This window comes from Fusarium poae, chromosome 1 (assembly GCF_019609905.1).
Source record: "Fusarium poae strain DAOMC 252244 chromosome 1, whole genome shotgun sequence".
Lineage (NCBI taxonomy): Eukaryota > Fungi > Ascomycota > Sordariomycetes > Hypocreales > Nectriaceae > Fusarium > Fusarium poae.
This window is the reverse complement of record NC_058399.1, coordinates 11,848,259-11,873,297: the sequence shown is the minus strand read 5'-3', so window position 1 is coordinate 11,873,297 and position 25,039 is coordinate 11,848,259. Positions and strand designations below refer to the sequence as shown.

The window sequence follows — 25,039 nt, the reverse complement described above, 5'->3', positions numbered from 1 at the left end:
TGTACTCTTCCTTCCAGAGACTACTGGGCGGCGGCAAACGCGCCCTCGTGCCATTCCTCGGATGTGACTAGTAGCTATCATCTCTCACAGAGATGAGATCAAATTCTGAGCCAATCACGACCCACTATATTATATGAATATGCATGAATATAGATACGCAAGTACATATTATATTTATATATTATATGGATATAAATATGAATATATTTATGCATATTTATATAAGGCCTTATTTGAATATTTATATAGCCTGTCACAGCTCGAAGTCAGACCAACCTACCCTAGAGCCACAAGTGGATCAGATCACGTGGCGATAGCGTTATCGCCGTAACCTTAGTTAGACCGCCAGTCAGATCCTGAACGTAGCTCCTTGAGCTACGTCTTGTTAATAGAGCCTGACCTGCCTGCAGTGCCTATCCGTAGCAATAGAACCTATTACGCCCGAAGCGTTCCCTGTCCACCCGTACCGCCGGACTCAGCCCGTGACACTACGTAGCTCCTAACCGTTGGACACCGAACGCGATGTCTGCCCGCCCGCTCCCGCCCTTCCTGCCGGACAGCGTCGAGTCATTCCGTGACCATGCCCCGGAACACCTAGACGATTGGTTCGAATACTTCCGGAACGTTTATACCTACGCCGAGAACGCCCAGAACCGTATATCCCAGCTGGAGAATGAGACCCAGAACATGAAGGATAAACATCAAGGACTCGAACAATCCCTGCAACAAATCACCACTGAGCGTAACTTTGCCCGAGCCCAGCTCGAGTACACTGAGCAACAACACGAGAAGGCCCTAAAGAGGAAGGACGACGACATCTTCGAGGCCCGCCTCGCCGAACGTCGCGCCCTCGATGCCACCCGACCTACCGTACCTACTATCCGTGAACCCCCCGAGACTAGCGCTCCCGCTGAGCTTCGTGTAGCGACTCCTATGGGAACGACTCCTCCGCCTTCTTCCCGATCTACCGAATCAACCAGTCTTACCGAACGATTACCCGACCCTGACAAGTTTGAGGGCGAACGGAGCGACCTACGCCGTTTCGTCTCCCAGATACACTCAAAACTAAAAGCTAACCACGACCGATTCCCGACACGCCTCGCCCGAATGTCCTATGTAACTGGCCGTCTTAAGGGACGCGCCTATGCACAAGTCCTACCGCACATTAAAGCTGGTGAATGCCAACTCCCCGACTACCAGGATATTATCGATCTACTAGAACGCGCTTTTGGAGACCCGAACCGGATCAATAATGCCCGCGCCGAATTATTCCGCCTTCGCCAGACTCACAAGGATTTCAGCACCTTCTTCGCCGAGTTCCAACGCCTCGCGCTGGAAGGAGAAATGTCAGAAGAGGCCCTCCCTACCCTGTTGGAACAAGCTGTCTCCCGAGAACTACGCGGAATGCTTATACACAACCCACCGCCTAGCTATAAATATCACGACCTAGCCACCTTCCTACAAGAATTGGAAAACCGACGACGCCGCTTCGCAGCGGAGCCACAGCCTGCGTCACGAAAGACGAATATGCCGCTGAAGGAGTACCCCCAGACACTCCGAAAGAAGTCCCCATCGCCTCGTAGAGGGAGAAGCCCCCCCGAAAACCGCCAACCAGCCGGAGAACCTATGGACCTCAGCAATCAGCGCCGCTATAACCGCCCTAACCAACGACGGGAGAACAACCAGTGCTTCCGTTGCGGTTCAGCCAACCACTACCTCCGCGACTGTCCCGAACCTGACACACGTCCAACCAGGCTCCGTCAAGCCACCTTCGCTTATAGCCCCAACCGCACCAGCCAGCCCCCGTCTCCACACTCGCCTACATCCAGCCGCGCCAGTTCCCGCCGATCTAGACACTCCCGAGGACGCCAGGAAAACGGGGTGAGCCTGTCTTAAGTCGGCGCCAGGCTCCCCTCCCCGCACCTACTGTACCGAAGATTAAACTGTCCGCCGCCTCCGTTCATGGAATCCCGATTGAGAACGAGAACAACCAACGTTCGAACCTGATGATACTGCCTGCCAGCCTCAATGTGGCCGGAAGAGAACCAATTCCGTCTTACGCTATGACCGATAGCGGAGCGGAAGGAAAAGGGTTTATCGACGAGAGCTGGGCTAAGTCCCAGAACCTGAAGTTTAGACCCCTGAAGAGAACCTTCGAGATTGAAGTGTTCGACGGGCGACCTGCCGAGAGCGGGAAGGTCGCCTACTACGTCCGCGCCGGACTCCGCATTGCCGATCACGAGCAGAAGAGCATGATCTTCTACGTGACCCAGCTAGCCAGCTACCCTATTGTCCTGGGAATGCCTTGGCTAAAGCAACACGACCCGCAGGTGGGCTTCGCGGCCCACACGTTCACATTTAACAGCCCGTACTGCCAGAAATTCTGCAACACCCCAACCAAGCCTACAAGGATTAAGGCTTTACAGACCGTCCCGAAGAAGTTCATGCGCCAGATGAAAGGGAGTATCCCACCAGCCTTGGAGGGAAAGGATATCCTCCCGGTTTCCCTGCGAACCGCCCGAATATACAGCCAGAAGGACCGTTACCGCCTCTTCACCGTCACCCTGAAGCAACTGGACTACCTGCTTAAGCCTGAGCCAGAGGCATTCGTGCTGCCGGAAGAACTTCGAGAGTTCCAGGACGTTTTCTCGCCTAAGGAGGCAGAGAAGCTACCACCGCACCGATCTGGAGACCACCACATCGAGCTAACCCCAGGAGGAAAACTGCCGTTTGGACCCTTGTATGGAATGTCCCGGAACGAACTGACAGCCCTACGAGAGTGGCTAGACGAGAATCTGCGTAAAGGATTCATCCGCCCAAGCTCGTCGCCTGTAGCCTCCCCGGTACTATTCGTCAAGAAACCCGGCGGTGGTCTACGCTTCTGCGTGGACTACCGAGCCCTGAATAATATTACGGTTAAGGACCGCTACCCGCTCCCCCCTGATCAAAGAATCCCTGAATAACCTGTCTGGTATGAAATACTTCTCCCGTATTGACATCGTATCGGCCTTCAATAATCTGCGTATCAAGGAAGGCCAGGAGTACCTGACAGCATTCCGCACCCGATTCGGATTATATGAGTCACTGGTTATGCCCTTCGGCCTAACAGGAGCCCCCGCGACCTTCCAGCGGTACATTAATGATGCGCTGAGGGAATACCTGGATATATTCTGCACTGCGTACCTGGACGATATCCTGATCTATAGCCGGACCCGAGAAGAACATGTCGAGCAATTAAAGATGGTGCTTGAAAAACTGAGAGCTGCCGGGTTATTCGCAAACCCAGCCAAATGCGAATTCATGGTTACGGAAACCAAGTTCCTAGGCCTTATCGTGGGACGAGACGGCATCCGAATGGACCCTGCAAAGATCGAAACTGTTAAGAACTGGCAAACCCCGACCTGCCTGACAGATGTACAAGCTTTCACAGGATTTGCGAACTTCTACAGGAGGTTCATCCGTGACTTCTCTAAGCTTACAGCCCCGTTGAACCACCTGACAAAGAAAGACGTACCGTTCGTCTGGGACGAAACCTGCGAAAAGGCTTTCCGAGACTTGAAGGGAGCCTTCACATCAGCACCGATCTTACGCCCCTTCGATTGGACGAAGGACGTAATCCTGGAGACAGACGCCTCTGACTATGTATCCGCCGGTGTGCTGTCGCAATACGACGATGACGGAAGGCTGCACCCGGTAGCCTTCTTCTCCAAGAAGCATACGTCCACGGAATGCAACTACGAGATCTACGATAAGGAACTCATGGCCATTATTCGCTGCTTCGAAGAATGGAGACCCGAACTGGAGGGGGCACCCTCACCGATAAAAGTGATCACGGATCACAAGAACCTGGAGTACTTTACGACGACGAAGTTACTTAACCGACGACAAGCCCGCTGGTCTGAGTTCCTGTCCCGATTTAATTTCCAGATCACATATCGACCTGGGAAACAGGGAGTTAAACCCGATGCCCTGACCAGGAGGTCAGAAGACCTCCCTAAAGAGGGGGATGAGCGCTTAGCGCACCAAAGCCAGGTGGTACTAAAGAAAGAGAACTGGCAACTTCCGCCGCTACGAGTCCAGAGAGCCCGCATCCGCCACCCACTACAACAGAACCAACCCGCACCAACACCCGAGGAGCCGTCACTCTCAATAGAGCTACCAGAAGAGATCGACCGCTTGCTGAACGAAGGATACCAGACCGATGAAGACCTGCAGTCGATACTACAAGCCCTCAGGACCGACGCACCGCGACACCCGAAGATTACGCTTGCAGAGTGCAAGATCGTCCAGGAACGACTGTTGTACCGGGACCGCATCTATATCCCGAGCCACGACGCCCTCAAGACCGCCCTGCTGAAAGCCTGCCACGAACACCCTATAGCAGGACACCCAGGTCGTGCCCGCACTTATGACCTGCTTTCCCGGGATTACTACTGGCCCGGAATGTTGGCCTACATCGAACAATGGGTTAAGAACTGCCATACGTGTCGAAGAGCCAACCCAGCCCGAGAAGCGAAGCAAGGTGTGCTGAAACCCTTGCCTATCCCCGAACGAGCCTGGCAACATGTGTCAATGGATTTTATCACACATCTGCCGCCCAGCGAAGGAAATGACGCCATCCTGATTATAGCCTGCCGCCTGACCAAGATGAGACATATCATCGCATGCAAAGGAACCTGCGATGCCGAAGACGCAGCCCATTACTACCTGAAGGAAGTGTGGAAGCTACATGGGCTCCCACAGACTATAGTATCGGACCGGGGACCCCAGTTCGTAGCGGAGTTCTGGCAGAAGCTCACCAAACAACTGTCGATCAGCTCGCTACTATCCACCGCTTACCACCCTGAGACCGACGGATAGACTGAACGCCTGAACGCTGTGTTGGAACAGTACCTGCGAGCCTACGTGTCATACCTACAGGACGACTGGAACCGATGGCTCCCCCTGGCCGAGTTCGCAGCGAACTCCCTGAAATCCGAAACCACCGGCGTATCTCCGTTCTTTGCAAACTATGGATTCCACCCGCGAATGGGCTTTGAACCCACGATTACAGTCAGAGGAACCCCAGCCACTAGAGACGCAGAACAGTTCGCAAAGACGATGAACGACATCCTAGAGCACCTGAGATCAGAAAGCATTGCCGCACAAGCCCGTTACGAAGCCCAAGCGAACCGACACAGACGACCTGCCCGACGATACCAAGTAGGGGGACTCCAGTGTGGCTAGACGCCAGGAATATCAAGACCCTTAGGCCACAGAAGAAACTAGACTGGAAGAACATCGGCCCGTTAAAGATCGGCAAGGTCATCTCCCCGTACGCCTATCGACTGGAACTGCCCGCCAGCATGAAGATACACCCCGTGTTTCACACGAGCCTGCTAAAGCCAGCTGCCACCAATCCGCTGCCCGGTCAGAACGTAGACCCGCCACCGCCAGTAGAAGCCGAAGGAGTGGAAGAGTGGGAGGTTGAAGACATTGTGGATTCCCGATGGGACAGACGAGGCCGAGGAGGCCGCCCCAGGCTGAAGTATACTGTGAAATGGGCCGGATATGCAGACCCAACAGAAGTCCCTGCTGCCTACGTGGAGAATTCTGCAGAGATCGTGGCGAACTTCCACAGGAGATACCCTGACAAGCCCGGACCACAGTAGCCCGTCTCGGCAGAGCTCGATGCTAAAGAGGGGGGCACTGTCACAGCTCGAAGTCAGACCAACCTACCCTAGAGTCACAAGTGGATCAGATCACGTGGCGATAGCGTTATCGCCGTAACCTTAGTTAGACCGCCAGTCAGATCCTGAACGTAGCTCCTTGAGCTACGTCTTGTTAATAGAGCCTGACCTGCCTGCAGTGCCTATCCGTAGCAATAGAACCTATTACGCCCGAAGCGTTCCCTGTCCACCCGTACCGCCGGACTCAGCCCGTGACATAGCTAAGATATTTATCTATTACCTATTTATAGCATTTAATTTAATTATTACTATTCTTTATATTAATAATCTTTTATAGTATTATATTTAATAGCCTTATTAACTTCTCTATATTTAGCTTAAGCTATATATTCTTTTAGTTTATTATAAATAACTGCCCTAGGCCCTTAAATACTAAGCTATTAATAATATCTTATAGTTATATTATTTTATAGATTTAACTTTATTATCTATTTATAAGCTTATTAAGCTAGCTCTCTGCTTTTTATATAAATGCTTATATTACTTATTAAAAGCTATTTATAGTAATCTTATTACTTAAATAGTTAAGTATTATATTATTACTATTCTATAGTATTTATACTTACTTACTTTTTTAATTATAGTAGCCCTTTTTATATATTATTTACTAAATAATAGTACTAAATAGTATATATAAGCTAATTATAAGTTAATTATAATAACCCTTTTAGAACTAATTAATAGCTATAAAGCTTATATTATAATTTAAGTTATTAGAGTTATATAGGTTATCTTTAAAGAAGTACTTTAATATTAGAATCTGCCTATATTATAAGAAATTAATAAGAAACTAGGTATATATATAAGATAGTATCTATATATTATTTTCCTTAATACTTAATATAGCTATAAAGTAGAGTAGTAAATTATAATATTACTTTTTCTTAAGCTTCTATTTAATTAACTTAATATAAAAGTTAAAGATAGCTTTATTAAGTATCTCTTTATTAAAGTCTTTTTCTTTTTCTTTTTTTTTTTTTTTCTTCTTTATCTTTTTTTTTATTGCCCTTTATAACTTATTATTACCTTTGCCTTTTCTTTTTATTAATAATAGTATTAAGTTACTAAATAATATTAGCTAGGGAATTTTACTGCTTTTCTATAAATTAAATACTATACTCTGCCTTAGCCTTATTATACTTAAGTACCTAAATCTAAATATAATAGTATAAATACTACTATTAATATATATTATACCTATTTATTATATTTAACTGCTGCTTTTAGCTAAATAGGGTTAATATTAGCTTAGTTAAGTTAATATTATTAAGCTACTTAAGTATTTTATTTAGTATTTTATCTAGCCTCTCTATATAATAATTAAGCTTATATTAAAAACTCTTAGTTAATTTATATAGCCTCTAGTTTACTTTATAATACTTATAGGGCTATATTTATTGCTTAATTGCAATAAAAGCTAGTAATAGCCTTGCCTAGTATAATATTAATTTATCTCTTTATTATAAGTATATTAACTATTTTATAAATTATACTTATCTTAATTTAGTATTAATTTTACTTAATACCTTTACTTAATATTACTATTTTATTTTTACTTTCTTTAGATCCTTTTTATATACCTAGATAGTCTATAGTAATAAAGTATCTTTAATAATTATACTATTATTAATATATTTAATAGTTAGATTACTATTAATATTAGTAGTTTTAATACTTTATACTAAATTAATAATCTAATACTTTATATATAAGGCTTTATATAGTAATTAAAGTATTATATATTCTTATTTATACTTACTTTCTATTTATATTCTATATCTATTATAGGTCTTATATATAGAAAAGTTTAATTTATTATAAATTAAAAAGTAATAGCCCTTAGCCTTATAGCTAAACCCCTTATATATCTTTAGCCTAAAGATTAATATATTTCTATCTAGTAGTAATTATATATTCTTATTTATTAGATTTTATTATATCTAGGGGTATTATCTTAATAATAAGAATAATACTATAAATATAATTACTACTTATAATTACTCTTTAATAGTTTTATAGTAATTATAATAATAATATTTTACTTTATTAACCTTAAGTTTAATAGCTATTTTATAAATTAAATAAAGTAAAATATTAAGCTACTTATAAAGCTAAATTATTTAGTTTACTATATTATTTTTTATAATTATATATAGTAGTAAGTAAATAGTATTACTATTAATATAAAATATATAATTTAAATTTAATTATATTTAAATAATAATACTATTATTATTTAATATTATAATAATACCTATTAATATAAATATATCTAGCTTAATATAAATAGACTTACTTTTATTATTACTATAGTAATATATAAACTCTATTTTTAAATTATTAATTATAATTTACTTATATATAAAGAATTAATTAAATTTTTCTTTTTCTTTATTATTTTCTAGGCCTATTATTAATATTTAATATTAGTTTTCTATTAACTTAGGGTTAAGATTTATTTATTTTTAACCTAATTACTATTATTATCCTAGGGGAATATTATCCTAAGGGAATAGCCTATATATAACCTATAACTGCTATATAATCTTATTAACCTTAAGTGTTTATTTAGCTAGAATAATACCTGGACTAGAGACTAGGTTGCTGGCGCTATTGTATTTAATGCGCTATGCACCTGAAGAACCGTCGAGCACCAGTGGTTGTGCCAAGAGTCGTCGTCGCGTAGACCATTGGATATGACGCGCGAGGTCATTGTTTGCGTTGCTGTTATGGATGCGTTACCTATAAGTTGAGCACTGGCGAAGCCTCGATGGCTCTAGCCTTTCTCTATAAGCTCACTCGATTCACGTGACTAACCTAACGCCACGATGTCCGAACCATTCCTTTCAAGCCCTCTCCCGTCGATTCAGTCAGGTGCAACAGAGCGCGTCGAGTACTCGTCTTCGCCTCCTGTGTCGTCTCTAGGAACCTCGTTGCCAGCGACACCGTCACCCCGTCCTCGTGGAATGGCTGGCGACTTTATTCAGGTTGATTGGGCACTCTGGGGCTGCCAAGAGTGGGCTAAATGGCCCGGATTCGAGCGCTATACTGGCGGCCAGGACACGAGGGCGTGGTGGCAGCAATATGGGTATTGTGTCGAGGACCGTTCCAACTCGCGGCAGAGTAATAAGCTCAAGTGGATCTGTGCAGACTGCTTCGCCCGAGGCTTCAAAAAGAAGTCAGACTTCTGCTTTGTCTGTTCGACCGGAGCCGCTATTAAAAACCACCTCCGCAATGCCCATGGGATTCTGGTAAGTGCGTGCCTTTTGTGGATAACTCAGCAACAAGTATGTTGATTTGGTAGGCCCCAAACAATGTTGCCAGCGGTGTGCGAGCCTCATGTCTGAGCGACCAGACTATCACCCACTTTATCAATGCCGACCTGAATAATCCTCATGACCAGTTTCTTGTTAGCAAACTGCGTGGAAGGTTTAGCAGCAAAGGCCTCCGGATACTCCTCCTCGACTGGATTACATACCATAATCTGCCGTTCAACATTGTCAATACCGAGCGGTTCCAGCGGATCCTGCTCTACGGCAATCCCATCCTTGATGTGACCCACATTCCCTCTGCGAAGACGTTGCTTCGCATGCTCGAATCTGAGTACAGAGGTGCCGTCGGGCCGGTCACCGAAGTATTGCGCAGCGCTCGATCCCAGATCCATTTCTCCTTCGACGGTTGGACATCTAAGTCATACACTTCGTTTCTTGGGATCAACGCTCAGTTTATTGATAATCACTTTATCCAACACCGAATCCTCCTTGGGCTTCGACCCCTCTCGGGCAGACACAACGGTGCCTCACTCGCTGATGAGGTTGCTGATACGCTCGCGTTCTGGCAAATCAACGATCCGGACAAGGTTGGCTACTTCACGCTGGACAATGCTGCTAACAATGACACCTGCATGGATGATCTTGCCTTTGAACACGGATTCTCGCCTGAAGAGCGACGGATCAGATGCGCTGCGCATATCTTCAACCTCTGCGTGCGGGCAATGCTGTACGGTTCTAAGGGAGAGGACTTCGCGGCAATCATCGCTGCCGACGGCGACGATAGAGGTGACGGTGAGGAGCAACTTGACCAAGTCATCGACGAGGCCCTGGATAAAGAAATGGAAGACGACATGGATGAAGACTTGGAGGCGAACGCTGCAGTTCGTGTCCCAGAAGAGGATCTCCTATCATCCCACCCGGCTCCGGAAGAGATAACTGGCGCCACTTTCAGGGAGTACAGTGAGCACGGCGCCCCGGGAATGCTTCACAACATCGGGATCCAGCTGCGAGCGAGTCCACAGCTGTACGAGCAGTTCCTTCAGTCTCAGCGCAAGGAGTCTGGCCATCAATCAACGCTTCAGTGGGTCTTCAACAATGCCACCAGATGGAACTCGGACATGCGGATGATGGAGAGGGCGCTTCGCCTCCGCCCGGCTCTCAATACTTTCTTCAATGACGTTCAGAACCGTTGGGAAACCGAGGGCCTTTGTGAAAAACCGAAACCGGCAGTTCTGCAATACCGCTTAAGTGCGTACGACTGGAAGGTTATCGAGATACTTGTCAAGCTTCTAAAGCCTTTTGACGTTGCCACCAAGCAACTTCAGGGCGACGGTATCCCCGGCGCAAGGTCGACATGTGGTAGTTTCGATGAATACTTCCCTGTCTTCGAGATCCTACTTGACCACCTCGAAGGAGCTATTGAAGGTACGATCTTTGAAGAAGTTGAGGATCCAGTGACCAAGGAGAAAAAGGACGTCGAGGTTGCCATCTACGACGGGCTCGATAGCAGAACCCGTAGGTTGCTCAAGGTCTTTATCAAGCTCGGGTGGAAGAAGCTGCACAAGTACTACAACCGTCTGACTAGCGCAGCTTATGTCGGTGCTGTCGTCTTCAACCCCGCGAAGAAGTGGCGCCTTCTCGATCAACTATGGTCTTAAGTACCTTCTCGTAAGGCTAAAAGTTGGCGATTAGAGTATGAAGCAAAACTCTTAGAGATATAGGGGAAGAGGTATAAGGAGCGTGACGTCGACTATGAGGTATTTGTTACGTCTAATGAGGCCCTAATAGATTACATTGAACGTAGACTTGCTAGGAGTGTAGCTGGATCATCATGTACCTAGGGCTTGTCCTTAGTAACGTCCAGTGCCCGCAAGATCACTCAGAAGACAAAATATACAATAGTAGGAGCGACAGCCGATAACGAGTATGCTCACTACTATACTAAAGATATTGCTAATAGTCACTACTACAGAAGCAGATCGATTAACTGGTAGAAGATTAATAGAAGTCAGTATTTGCGACTGTCGCTAATGGCGGTTAATATACTCACTATTCTATTGTTGTCTGTAGAGAGCGAAAGGACATTTAGCAGCGTAAGGCGTATAACATTACCATTAAGAAGCTGACTAAGGAGGGAGATAGTGGCAATAGCTTAGTGTATTTGATTATGGAGTAAAGCTAGGATTTATATGCCTTTGCTGCTGCTGCTTAGCCTTAGTGATAATGGATAGGTTAATGCACTTGCGTCGCTGAAGGGGATAGACAATATTTAGCCTGCTTTTTTACCTGGCCTTGCGCAATTTATAATATTCTATGACGTTTTATCCAAAGCTGTGATTCCCTCTGCAACACTTACCCCTCATACTTAGGGGTATGAAGGCGTGACAGCCTAGTGATAATGACAAGGATCCATTGGGTTCCATGTACTATTGTTGTTTCGGTCCTCCCTGGGCTTCGTCTTACGCCCGATCCGAATCTACCGGAGCCACGTTCGATTCGGATCGAATCGACGGGACATAGATTATGGTGCGTTAGATTCGATACGAATCTACAGGAGGTACATTCGATTCGATTCGAATCCTCCGAGTCATGTTCGAATCGAACGCCAAGGCTTGGCATTCGATTCGATAGATTCGTAAGATGTCCATGCCTGGAGCAAAGTTGATCGAATGTATTAAGTTGGCGTGGGCAGCTATTACAACCGATCAAATTAATCGGTTAATTGATTCCCTTCCTCGGAGGCTTGACGCCTGCATTCGCGCCCGGGGTTGGTATACAAAATATTAAATAAAAAAATCAGGGCTTTAAAATGATATATATAATTTTTTAATTGAACTTGTTGCGATGGAAATGAATTGATTTGAAGTTGTTACGGTTGAATTAGTGATGTTGTTACAGGGTGGGTGTTCTCAGACTTCTGGCGTTAAATTTTACCCTGCCCTACACATCGCGTTGGGCCGGAGCCGGAAAATCCACCTCCAGACCTGACACGTGGGCCATGGTGCCCGTGGAACCCCGCTCATAAGGCCCATTCGAACAATCAATTACTTCTCTACTCTGTAATCCACTCATCTCAATAAAAATACCATTGTCGCTAAGTAGTCATGGCACTTGTTGATACCCAATACCAGCATTTCATTCCTCAATTTATATTGAAACGCTTTAGCCACCCATTTGTATGCCCCGAGACGCCCGAAAACAAACTGAAGTGCAAGAAGAAGCATCACGAACGGTACAAATATCCAGGCGACGAAGTTGTGAACTGCTTGCGGCTATCTCCAGATGGATTCACTGTCGACGAACATCCTACAAGACGCATATGTGGTATTGAAGATATGTACACCGACAAAAGGAAACGACACAGCTTCCTCGCCTTCTCGAGATCAAGTTCAGTGCTCTGGAAGGCCAAGCCAGTCGCATCATTCGGAAGATTGTTACAGAGCATCAGGCTTGTAAAGACTCTGTTACCTTGATGAGAACAGAACGCGACATCCTGCGCAAATTCTTGTTTCTGCTTATGTATCGTGGTCCAGGGCACTATCGAAGATTTGATCACGAGAGCATAGATGATTGCCATCCCAGCGATCAACCAATTCTAAAAGAGTATATGGATAAGCATAATCTTCAACGACCGATTGATGCTTGGCTGCATAGTTTGAGCGCCATCATCGATCTTCATATGGATCTGGGGGATGAATGGGCAAAACAAGTATATCGTTCTGTGTACTATTGTATTGCTACTGATTTTGTAGATCATGTCACGAATTACTGGATTGCGATTTGCACCCCGGCAAGCGAAGACCAGGAATTCATTCTGACTGATACGGGTTACAATGTCCACGAGGGACCAACAGTCCATTACCGGGACAGAGAAACAGGAGAGCACGCTGCTCTGGGTCCTAGCTTTCACTATTTCACGACTATTGCTCCAAGACTGGTTATCGTCATGCGAAGCAGGTACCTTCCTGAGCCATTCGAAGATGCCAATCCAGAACTCAAATCCGAGCGAGGATTTCTACGGAAAATTATGACGGACGCCCTGTTTGGCAAAGGCACCAAATCTATCTTAGAAGACATGCCTGTCCACAAAGCGTTCAACAATTACTCCAGCATAATTAATGGAAGGGTGACCCCGAGACCTGGATGGGATGGAAAGCTTCGTCCTAATGACGAATTCTCGTTTCCTTTTTTAAGGTCAACACGGACCAGATGAGAATCATCAATGGTCTTCTGCTAGATCATGCATTCCATGGATCGATTATTGTTTTTGACCGAAAGGCCGTTTTTCTTAATTTACTTCAGTGGTATCTTGAGGAGCCTTGCGAAGTGGGAAAGAATCTGATAGGAGAGCATCATGACGCCAAAAAGGAATACATTACTCAGCTCGCTTATTTTATGGAAAACGAGGGGAGAAAAGTCAAAACCAACATAACTTCGTGGCCTGGAGAGCACAGCATCAATTTAAAACGTCTAAGAGAAATAGGAATGGAGGGAGCACGATGGGCTGAAGAGTTCTCTCAAGAAAGGAATAATGAAACCGAAGGGGACCACAAAGGTGCCGCCGATAAAGGTTCAAACGTTCAAGAGTACCACGATCGAAGGGTTAACCCTGAGCTAGTTCCAACATCTCAAGAATGGCACAATGAAACTGTGACGGATGGAGCAAAGGATGGTAAGTTTTGTCCAATCACCGGAAGCCTATAGCAGGCTAATCACCATAAATAGATTCGTTCTCGGGTGTTCCTGCTGAAGCCCTCAGAGCGTCCCTTATTATGCTCCAAGTCTGGGTGAGGAAAGCAGAGCTAGACTTCAAGGACGCCTTTCCAACCAGCAACAGACTTCAAGTCCTCCTATCAGACTATCAAGACCGGCAACCGATTGCCAGGTTCTGGCTATTCTTAAAGCAGTTCAGATACGCTATTTGGGAAAGTGACCGGAATGCCAATGGGCAAAAGCATGATCCACGAAGCTGGGATGAAGCTTCACCAGGGCCAGAGGATGATGTCACAAAATGTGAGTTCTGTCACTGTGATCAAACTTAGGTTAACAACGTCGCTTTTAGCAGCCATGCCCACAACGAAACAATCTGAAGCGAATGCGATGATGTGGGAGAGCTTCATCACCGACATCCGCAAAACCCGAACCCCTGACCCAGATTTCAATCTTGCTGAGCTCACGGCCTTTTGCTTCGGGTTGGTGGAGAAGTTTACACTGTAAGCTCCAAGTTGGAAGAGTTATCACGGGGCATGGAGGAGAGAGTTCTGTTGAACGCCAAGACACGGGAAACCTCATCAGGCAAGGCAGAAAAGACCCAGCCAGTTCAAGTAATACGGCCGGCTGTAGATTATACACCGTTTTTAGTCTTCGTTCTTTTCCTTGTTCTTTTCCTGGTGTTTGTTCTTTTCGTGGTCTGGTTACTGATGACGTGCTTGGACTACATGGCGAGAGCGATGATTGAGGGAATAATTGAGCTTGGGGAATGGGCTGTGGATGCTTGACGTCAAAAACTGCTGATACAGACAGAAAATGAGTCCTATCCAGTAATAAATTTCAAAGTTAGATCAACTATGCCAACATGGTGCGGGTGCAAGGAGTCACTTAAAATATACCGACACACTCACCGGAGGTGTAATACAGTATGAATGAATGAATGAATTTATTCCGCCCAGGAGGATACGCCTCATAGGGCCCACAACATTAAGTCTCGTTACATTCTTTTCCGACTTCTAGCCCTATCCCTTCAATTGTGGAGGAGCTCCGGCAGGTATCCTGCCCCACACTATCCCTGTCAATGGCGAGGTACCTCAGGGAAACCACACGACACGTCATTGAGCAAGACCGTCCAACCTCCAATACAAGCCAATCTTAATCAGACAATGACTTCCCAATCAGCACTCACCACCTATTGAGGCACTTAACGCGCATGATGATAACCCACCCACCCCACTTACGAGCCACCCCCACATCCGAGCCATCCGAAAATGCCGCATCGTCAAGAACATCCCCTTTTTCAAACCATCACAACAATTGCCATTTATCGTCAAACAACGCCATTTTTTCACGATACCTTCTCCATCATACAATGAAGCATTATACCGAATTTGAGCTCCAACAAGCACTTGCTGATGTGGCTGCTGGCTGCCCTATTCGCCAGGCAGCTCGCGAATGGGGCATACCATACCAGTCCCTTCAGCATCGGCTGAAGGGCAGGCAAAGCAGAAATGCCGCGTGGGTTGATTATCAGCGGTTATCGCAGTCACAAGAGGCTAACTTGGCTGCTTATATATCTACCCAAGAAGCCCTTGGCATGCCCCTTACCCATCAACAAGTGAAGGGACTGGCAGAGCGTATGATGGGTGACATACATGGCTATATGAATATTCACGCTGATTTTCTCATATTCATATTATATTCAACTTATCTTGCAGAACACATATTCATATAACATATTCATGCATATTCATATAAGGGCTCACGTGATGCCAAGCTACTACAGTGAAGTGAGAGGAACCGATTGATGTAGCTATATAGCCCGAAAACTTCTCAATCGCCCCCGTTTGACCTGTACATTATTAAATATCACCCCCTATAGCCTCTGGATCACATGGGAGGCCTATCCTCCCCTCAGCCTACGGTCTAATATGTCTCTCACGCAGCTAATTGCCGATACACTCAATCTTCTCAATGCTCTCAATCAGCAATCGTAGCATATCCCATCTAGCTGTGCGCCTGGCCCCCGAAAAGGTCCGCTCTGGCTCTGCTGATTCTACTGGTACAGACACGATATCGATAGCCATACGGCTAAGCCGTGGGTACGCTATACGAACGTCCTCACTACACCACCATTGAAGGGGCGTAGTACCCTCTGCAAGTGCGATAGGAGCCTTGGAGATAAAACTATCGAAATCATCCTTGCCCCGTGCTCTCGCCATTGTCATATTTCACAGTTCTAAGCGCATCTTTGAGAGCATCGTATCCTTCTTTCGCTTTAAGAAAGTAGGCGCAGCCAAGGATTGCTCTGAGAGTTGTATCTCGACATCGTGGTTGTACTCTTCCTTCCAGAGACTACTGGGCGGCGGCAAACGCGCCCTCGTGCCATTCCTCGGATGTGACTAGTAGCTATCATCTCTCACAGAGATGAGATCAAATTTGAGCCAATCACGACCCACTATATTATATGAATATGCATGAATATAGATACGCAAGTACATATTATATTTATATATTATATGGATATAAATATGAATATATTTATGCATATTTATATAAGGCCTTATTTGAATATTTATATAGCCTGTCACAGCTCGAAGTCAGACCAACCTACCCTAGAGCCACAAGTGGATCAGATCACGTGGCGATAGCGTTATCGCCGTAACCTTAGTTAGACCGCCAGTCAGATCCTGAACGTAGCTCCTTGAGCTACGTCTTGTTAATAGAGCCTGACCTGCCTGCAGTGCCTATCCGTAGCAATAGAACCTATTACGCCCGAAGCGTTCCCTGTCCACCCGTACCGCCGGACTCAGCCCGTGACACTACGTAGCTCCTAACCGTTGGACACCGAACGCGATGTCTGCCCGCCCGCTCCCGCCCTTCCTGCCGGACAGCGTCGAGTCATTCCGTGACCATGCCCCGGAACACCTAGACGATTGGTTCGAATACTTCCGGAACGTTTATACCTACGCCGAGAACGCCCAGAACCGTATATCCCAGCTGGAGAATGAGACCCAGAACATGAAGGATAAACATCAAGGACTCGAACAATCCCTGCAACAAATCACCACTGAGCGTAACTTTGCCCGAGCCCAGCTCGAGTACACTGAGCAACAACACGAGAAGGCCCTAAAGAGGAAGGACGACGACATCTTCGAGGCCCGCCTCGCCGAACGTCGCGCCCTCGATGCCACCCGACCTACCGTACCTACTATCCGTGAACCCCCGAGACTAGCGCTCCCGCTGAGCTTCGTGTAGCGACTCCTATGGGAACGACTCCTCCGCCTTCTTCCCGATCTACCGAATCAACCAGTCTTACCGAACGATTACCCGACCCTGACAAGTTTGAGGGCGAACGGAGCGACCTACGCCGTTTCGTCTCCCAGATACACTCAAAACTAAAAGCTAACCACGACCGATTCCCGACACGCCTCGCCCGAATGTCCTATGTAACTGGCCGTCTTAAGGGACGCGCCTATGCACAAGTCCTACCGCACATTAAAGCTGGTGAATGCCAACTCCCCGACTACCAGGATATTATCGATCTACTAGAACGCGCTTTTGGAGACCCGAACCGGATCAATAATGCCCGCGCCGAATTATTCCGCCTTCGCCAGACTCACAAGGATTTCAGCACCTTCTTCGCCGAGTTCCAACGCCTCGCGCTGGAAGGAGAAATGTCAGAAGAGGCCCTCCCTACCCTGTTGGAACAAGCTGTCTCCCGAGAACTACGCGGAATGCTTATACACAACCCACCGCCTAGCTATAAATATCACGACCTAGCCACCTTCCTACAAGAATTGGAAAACCGACGACGCCGCTTCGCAGCGGAGCCACAGCCTGCGTCACGAAAGACGAATATGCCGCTGAAGGAGTACCCCCAGACACTCCGAAAGAAGTCCCCATCGCCTCGTAGAGGGAGAAGCCCCCGAAAACCGCCAACCAGCCGGAGAACCTATGGACCTCAGCAATCAGCGCCGCTATAACCGCCCTAACCAACGACGGGAGAACAACCAGTGCTTCCGTTGCGGTTCAGCCAACCACTACCTCCGCGACTGTCCCGAACCTGACACACGTCCAACCAGGCTCCGTCAAGCCACCTTCGCTTATAGCCCCAACCGCACCAGCCAGCCCCCGTCTCCACACTCGCCTACATCCAGCCGCGCCAGTTCCCGCCGATCTAGACACTCCCGAGGACGCCAGGAAAACGGGGTGAGCCTGTCTTAAGTCGGCGCCAGGCTCCCCTCCCCGCACCTACTGTACCGAAGATTAAACTGTCCGCCGCCTCCGTTCATGGAATCCCGATTGAGAACGAGAACAACCAACGTTCGAACCTGATGATACTGCCTGCCAGCCTCAATGTGGCCGGAAGAGAACCAATTCCGTCTTACGCTATGACCGATAGCGGAGCGGAAGGAAAAGGGTTTATCGACGAGAGCTGGGCTAAGTCCCAGAACCTGAAGTTTAGACCCCTGAAGAGAACCTTCGAGATTGAAGTGTTCGACGGGCGACCTGCCGAGAGCGGGAAGGTCGCCTACTACGTCCGCGCCGGACTCCGCATTGCCGATCACGAGCAGAAGAGCATGATCTTCTACGTGACCCAGCTAGCCAGCTACCCTATTGTCCTGGGAATGCCTTGGCTAAAGCAACACGACCCGCAGGTGGGCTTCGCGGCCCACACGTTCACATTTAACAGCCCGTACTGCCAGAAATTCTGCAACACCCCAACCAAGCCTACAAGGATTAAGGCTTTACAGACCGTCCCGAAGAAGTTCATGCGCCAGATGAAAGGGAGTATCCCACCAGCCTTGGAGGGAAAGGATATCCTCCCGGTTTCCCTGCGAACCGCCCGAATATACAGCCAGAAGGACCGTTACCGCCTCTTCACCGTCACCCTGAAGCAACTGGACTACCTGCTTAAGCCTGAGCCAGAGGCATTCGTGCTGCCGGAAGAACTTCGAGAGTTCCAGGACGTTTTCTCGCCTAAGGAGGCAGAGAAGCTACCACCGCACCGATCTGGAGACCACCACATCGAGCTAACCCCAGGAGGAAAACTGCCGTTTGGACCCTTGTATGGAATGTCCCGGAACGAACTGACAGCCCTACGAGAGTGGCTAGACGAGAATCTGCGTAAAGGATTCATCCGCCCAAGCTCGTCGCCTGTAGCCTCCCCGGTACTATTCGTCAAGAAACCCGGCGGTGGTCTACGCTTCTGCGTGGACTACCGAGCCCTGAATAATATTACGGTTAAGGACCGCTACCCGCTCCCCCTGATCAAAGAATCCCTGAATAACCTGTCTGGTATGAAATACTTCTCCCGTATTGACATCGTATCGGCCTTCAATAATCTGCGTATCAAGGAAGGCCAGGAGTACCTGACAGCATTCCGCACCCGATTCGGATTATATGAGTCACTGGTTATGCCCTTCGGCCTAACAGGAGCCCCCGCGACCTTCCAGCGGTACATTAATGATGCGCTGAGGGAATACCTGGATATATTCTGCACTGCGTACCTGGACGATATCCTGATCTATAGCCGGACCCGAGAAGAACATGTCGAGCAATTAAAGATGGTGCTTGAAAAACTGAGAGCTGCCGGGTTATTCGCAAACCCAGCCAAATGCGAATTCATGGTTACGGAAACCAAGTTCCTAGGCCTTATCGTGGGACGAGACGGCATCCGAATGGACCCTGCAAAGATCGAAACTGTTAAGAACTGGCAAACCCCGACCTGCCTGACAGATGTACAAGCTTTCACAGGATTTGCGAACTTCTACAGGAGGTTCATCCGTGACTTCTCTAAGCTTACAGCCCCGTTGAACCACCTGACAAAGAAAGACGTACCGTTCGTCTGGGACGAAACCTGCGAAAAGGCTTTCCGAGACTTGAAGGGAGCCTTCACATCAGCACCGATCTTACGCCCCTTCGATTGGACGAAGGACGTAATCCTGGAGACAGACGCCTCTGACTATGTATCCGCCGGTGTGCTGTCGCAATACGACGATGACGGAAGGCTGCACCCGGTAGCCTTCTTCTCCAAGAAGCATACGTCCACGGAATGCAACTACGAGATCTACGATAAGGAACTCATGGCCATTATTCGCTGCTTCGAAGAATGGAGACCCGAACTGGAGGGGGCACCCTCACCGATAAAAGTGATCACGGATCACAAGAACCTGGAGTACTTTACGACGACGAAGTTACTTAACCGACGACAAGCCCGCTGGTCTGAGTTCCTGTCCCGATTTAATTTCCAGATCACATATCGACCTGGGAAACAGGGAGTTAAACCCGATGCCCTGACCAGGAGGTCAGAAGACCTCCCTAAAGAGGGGGATGAGCGCTTAGCGCACCAAAGCCAGGTGGTACTAAAGAAAGAGAACTGGCAACTTCCGCCGCTACGAGTCCAGAGAGCCCGCATCCGCCACCCACTACAACAGAACCAACCCGCACCAACACCCGAGGAGCCGTCACTCTCAATAGAGCTACCAGAAGAGATCGACCGCTTGCTGAACGAAGGATACCAGACCGATGAAGACCTGCAGTCGATACTACAAGCCCTCAGGACCGACGCACCGCGACACCCGAAGATTACGCTTGCAGAGTGCAAGATCGTCCAGGAACGACTGTTGTACCGGGACCGCATCTATATCCCGAGCCACGACGCCCTCAAGACCGCCCTGCTGAAAGCCTGCCACGAACACCCTATAGCAGGACACCCAGGTCGTGCCCGCACTTATGACCTGCTTTCCCGGGATTACTACTGGCCCGGAATGTTGGCCTACATCGAACAATGGGTTAAGAACTGCCATACGTGTCGAAGAGCCAACCCAGCCCGAGAAGCGAAGCAAGGTGTGCTGAAACCCTTGCCTATCCCCGAACGAGCCTGGCAACATGTGTCAATGGATTTTATCACACATCTGCCGCCCAGCGAAGGAAATGACGCCATCCTGATTATAGCCTGCCGCCTGACCAAGATGAGACATATCATCGCATGCAAAGGAACCTGCGATGCCGAAGACGCAGCCCATTACTACCTGAAGGAAGTGTGGAAGCTACATGGGCTCCCACAGACTATAGTATCGGACCGGGGACCCCAGTTCGTAGCGGAGTTCTGGCAGAAGCTCACCAAACAACTGTCGATCAGCTCGCTACTATCCACCGCTTACCACCCTGAGACCGACGGACAGACTGAACGCCTGAACGCTGTGTTGGAACAGTACCTGCGAGCCTACGTGTCATACCTACAGGACGACTGGAACCGATGGCTCCCCCTGGCCGAGTTCGCAGCGAACTCCCTGAAATCCGAAACCACCGGCGTATCTCCGTTCTTTGCAAACTATGGATTCCACCCGCGAATGGGCTTTGAACCCACGATTACAGTCAGAGGAACCCCAGCCACTAGAGACGCAGAACAGTTCGCAAAGACGATGAACGACATCCTAGAGCACCTGAGATCAGAAAGCATTGCCGCACAAGCCCGTTACGAAGCCCAAGCGAACCGACACAGACGACCTGCCCGACGATACCAAGTAGGGGGACTCCAGTGTGGCTAGACGCCAGGAATATCAAGACCCTTAGGCCACAGAAGAAACTAGACTGGAAGAACATCGGCCCGTTAAAGATCGGCAAGGTCATCTCCCCGTACGCCTATCGACTGGAACTGCCCGCCAGCATGAAGATACACCCCGTGTTTCACACGAGCCTGCTAAAGCCAGCTGCCACCAATCCGCTGCCCGGTCAGAACGTAGACCCGCCACCGCCAGTAGAAGCCGAAGGAGTGGAAGAGTGGGAGGTTGAAGACATTGTGGATTCCCGATGGGACAGACGAGGCCGAGGAGGCCGCCCCAGGCTGAAGTATACTGTGAAATGGGCCGGATATGCAGACCCAACAGAAGTCCCTGCTGCCTACGTGGAGAATTCTGCAGAGATCGTGGCGAACTTCCACAGGAGATACCCTGACAAGCCCGGACCACAGTAGCCCGTCTCGGCAGAGCTCGATGCTAAAGAGGGGGGCACTGTCACAGCTCGAAGTCAGACCAACCTACCCTAGAGCCACAAGTGGATCAGATCACGTGGCGATAGCGTTATCGCCGTAACCTTAGTTAGACCGCCAGTCAGATCCTGAACGTAGCTCCTTGAGCTACGTCTTGTTAATAGAGCCTGACCTGCCTGCAGTGCCTATCCGTAGCAATAGAACCTATTACGCCCGAAGCGTTCCCTGTCCACCCGTACCGCCGGACTCAGCCCGTGACATAGCCATGTCTAATGGGTAATACCTATTGACCTCTAGGGAGGAAGTGGATAGGGCGATTCCTCCGGCGAAACCTATCTATCAGAGCCAAGTGATCTAGAGCAATAGATGCCAGGCGATAGAGATCCTATTCTTCTGAAGTTATCTATGAATTCTTCCCAAGGGTATGCTTAACTTAATGTATTTTAATATGTTGAATGGATTAATAATTAACGTTAACTTAATGTTAATTAATATTAAATAAGGATTATATAAATATTAATCTATTTTAAGTTATTATTAATTGAATAGATTAAAAGTAGTAGATTTAGGGTAGTTAGTAATAGGACTTATAATTCCTAAAGAGGTTTTAGTATCTTGAGTCTTTATAGTCTACCCTTCCTATTATACTAACCTTAATATAGTTTAGTTTACTACTTTTGGGTTTTTTCCCAATTAGATCAGTGTTGATATGCTCTATAATTACGTTCTTTTGTAACTGTGTTATAGCTGGATACTCTGAATTAGAAGGAATGGAGTCTATAGTGCCCTCTATGAATAATGTTAATGTGTTATCTTTTGCAATACTTGCAGTGGCCTCTTTAGCGATACTAGCTCCTAGCCTGCGAGAGGAAACACTACATAAAGAAGTACTATCCAGGACCACCTAATGCATAACCCTACCTAATGCATAATTAACATTTTACTCTTCTTATATAAAATTCAAATTTTAATATCTATAAAAACAGGCCTGATTCTCAATTAATAAATAAGACTTTAGAGAAAGTATTTAGAAAATTGGCTAATTTTTACTGTCTATGTGGTTTTTTAACTTCCTGACTGCTCTATATGCACTGGCAGTGCTTTATTATAACTATAAAGTCCTTACTTTTATCCTCTGACCTAATACTTACCTTAATTACTAACTTAACCTCCCTATCTATAATTACCTCTATTTCTATATCCTTTGCATTAAGAAGAGCCTTTATAGCCACTAGAGTTTTTGCCAGAGTTATAAATTATTAATTTAGGTTTAGTATTACCTTTCTTTTCTTCCCTTAATGCAGCTAGGCTATTTACTTCTTAAGGCCAGTAATTTATATATTCTAAATAGCTACCTTTATCTCTAAAGCTTCTAGCCCCTTTATAATCTTATTATACTTCTGCCTAGTTAAATAACTGCAGTATTTAGCTATTTCCCTTACTTACTGGCTTATTTTCAGTGTATTATCTAAGTATAGTTAAGGAGGGCTTAGTGTCTTAAACTTTTTTAGTAGTTTTTCTTTATCTAGCTAAATTTTTAAATATACTAGAGCTTTATACTAATTTATTAGCTAATTTCTAGTAAACCTCTAGCTAGATAAAATAATATCCTTCTTTATACCTACTTCCCTGGCTTTTATATATACTTAAATAAAGTTAACTTTATTAATTAGTATAGAATTAGATAAACTAGCTAGCTTTTAAAGTTCTTTTTAATATATACTTTTAATAATATTAAAAATTCTATTATTTAATAGCTATAAACTATAGAAATAATATACTAATAAGTAATAGTAATAGATATTATTTAGAAAGTATATAGCTATTTATTTATTTTAACTGCTAATTAGTAACCTTATAGTAGGTAATTTAGTAGTAAAATTATTAAAATACTTACTTATATATAGCTCTTATAGCTATTAAGGATAATAAGTTTTATATTTAATATATTATAAGGCTCTATTTAAGGTAAATAGATATCTTTTAATTACTTAAGAGCTATATAGTTATTAATCTAGCTATTTAGTAATATAATATAGTATTAATTTACTATTAATTTAAATTTATTAAGGAATTACTATTTCTATAGCTTTTTTCCTTTAAAGATAATTCTTAGTTTTAAAGTATAGCTAGTTATAGTAATAGCCTTAATAAATAAGGTCTATATATATAATTAAATGCCTTTTAATATTGCCTTTTTCTTTAAGTTAGAGCTCTTAATTATAAGGCTATCTAGGCCTTATAGATAATTAATTAACTATACTCTATAAGAACCTATAGTATACTTATAGTAGACTTACTAAAACTTACTATTATACTGCCCTTGTCTATATTAACTATATTCTTAGGCTTAATCTAATTATACTTATTTTCCTTAATATTAAAGTATTAATTAATTGCCTTTAGAGTAAAGCTATTAAATCTAATAGCATTTTAATATTTTTTAAGCTTAATAGATAGTTTTAAATAATACTTAATAAACCTAGTAATTTAGTGCTTACTTAAAGGTTTATTATTGCCTTATTATTAAAGGATAGCCTTAGTATAGGTATAGACCTAGCTATATAAGGGAGTATAGCCTAGGGACTCTTATTATAGTATTTAATAAATAAGTATTTCCTCCTAGCTCTTTAAAATACACTAATAAGCCTAAATATATTTATTCCTATTTACTTAACTAGAAAATTATCTTAAAATAGTTTACTAAGGTATTTTATATTTCTAGGCTGCCTTATTCTATAAGAGGCCTTTATTAATAATATTAAAGATAGCCTTAGCTATATTATCTTTAGTATAATTATAATAAACTATTATAGAAAGAATTATAGTAAGTAAATTAGGTAAAAGTTTAGCTTAAGTAAATAGAGTCATATAGTATATATAAGGTAAAATGCAATAAGATTTAAAGGGCTAAAGAACTAGGCTATAGGGCAGAATAGGAAAGGTTTAAGCTAATATAAAAGTTTAATAAAAAAAGCAATATAGTGCAGGTCTTTATATATAAGTATCTTTATGCCTAGCTAAGTATAATGCAATTGAAAATTTGGATTTTATATAGGAGGAGTGAAATTTTAATTATGTATTAGGTAGTCCTGGATAGTAGAGCATTAGTACCTCTGGCGTTATTTCCTGGATTATGTATAGTCCTAATGTATCTAAGATACACTATTGTAAAAGAGGAAGCGGCTTTACCTAATAATATTAATAAAGATATTAATAAGCTTAAATTATAGCAGTTATTATAGGAGGATAGAGATAACGATATTAGAGATACAATATTATACTAGTATAAGCATAAACATTGGTATCCTTATTTTTTATGAATAGCGCTA

At 45.3% G+C, this 25,039-nt stretch overlaps 2 protein-coding genes across 2 annotated transcripts; both read left to right on the top strand.

Moving 5' to 3' along the window:
- Positions 1–12,105: 12,105 nt before the first annotated feature.
- Positions 12,106–14,218, top strand: FPOAC1_003860 (uncharacterized protein; the record flags this gene model as incomplete). The annotated part of the gene is made up of 5 exons (XM_044848415.1): positions 12,106–12,294; positions 12,354–13,127; positions 13,196–13,673; positions 13,727–14,014; positions 14,064–14,218. 5 exons carry the CDS (start codon positions 12,106–12,108, stop codon positions 14,216–14,218), a joined length of 1,884 nt encoding a protein of 627 aa, XP_044714331.1.
- A 1,467-nt stretch (positions 14,219–15,685) lies between these two features.
- FPOAC1_003859 (uncharacterized protein) lies at positions 15,686–16,969 on the top strand (the record flags this gene model as incomplete). Its single annotated transcript, XM_044848414.1, has 2 exons — positions 15,686–15,773; positions 16,542–16,969. 2 exons carry the CDS (start codon positions 15,686–15,688, stop codon positions 16,967–16,969), a joined length of 516 nt encoding a protein of 171 aa, XP_044714330.1.
- Positions 16,970–25,039: the final 8,070 nt, after the last annotated feature.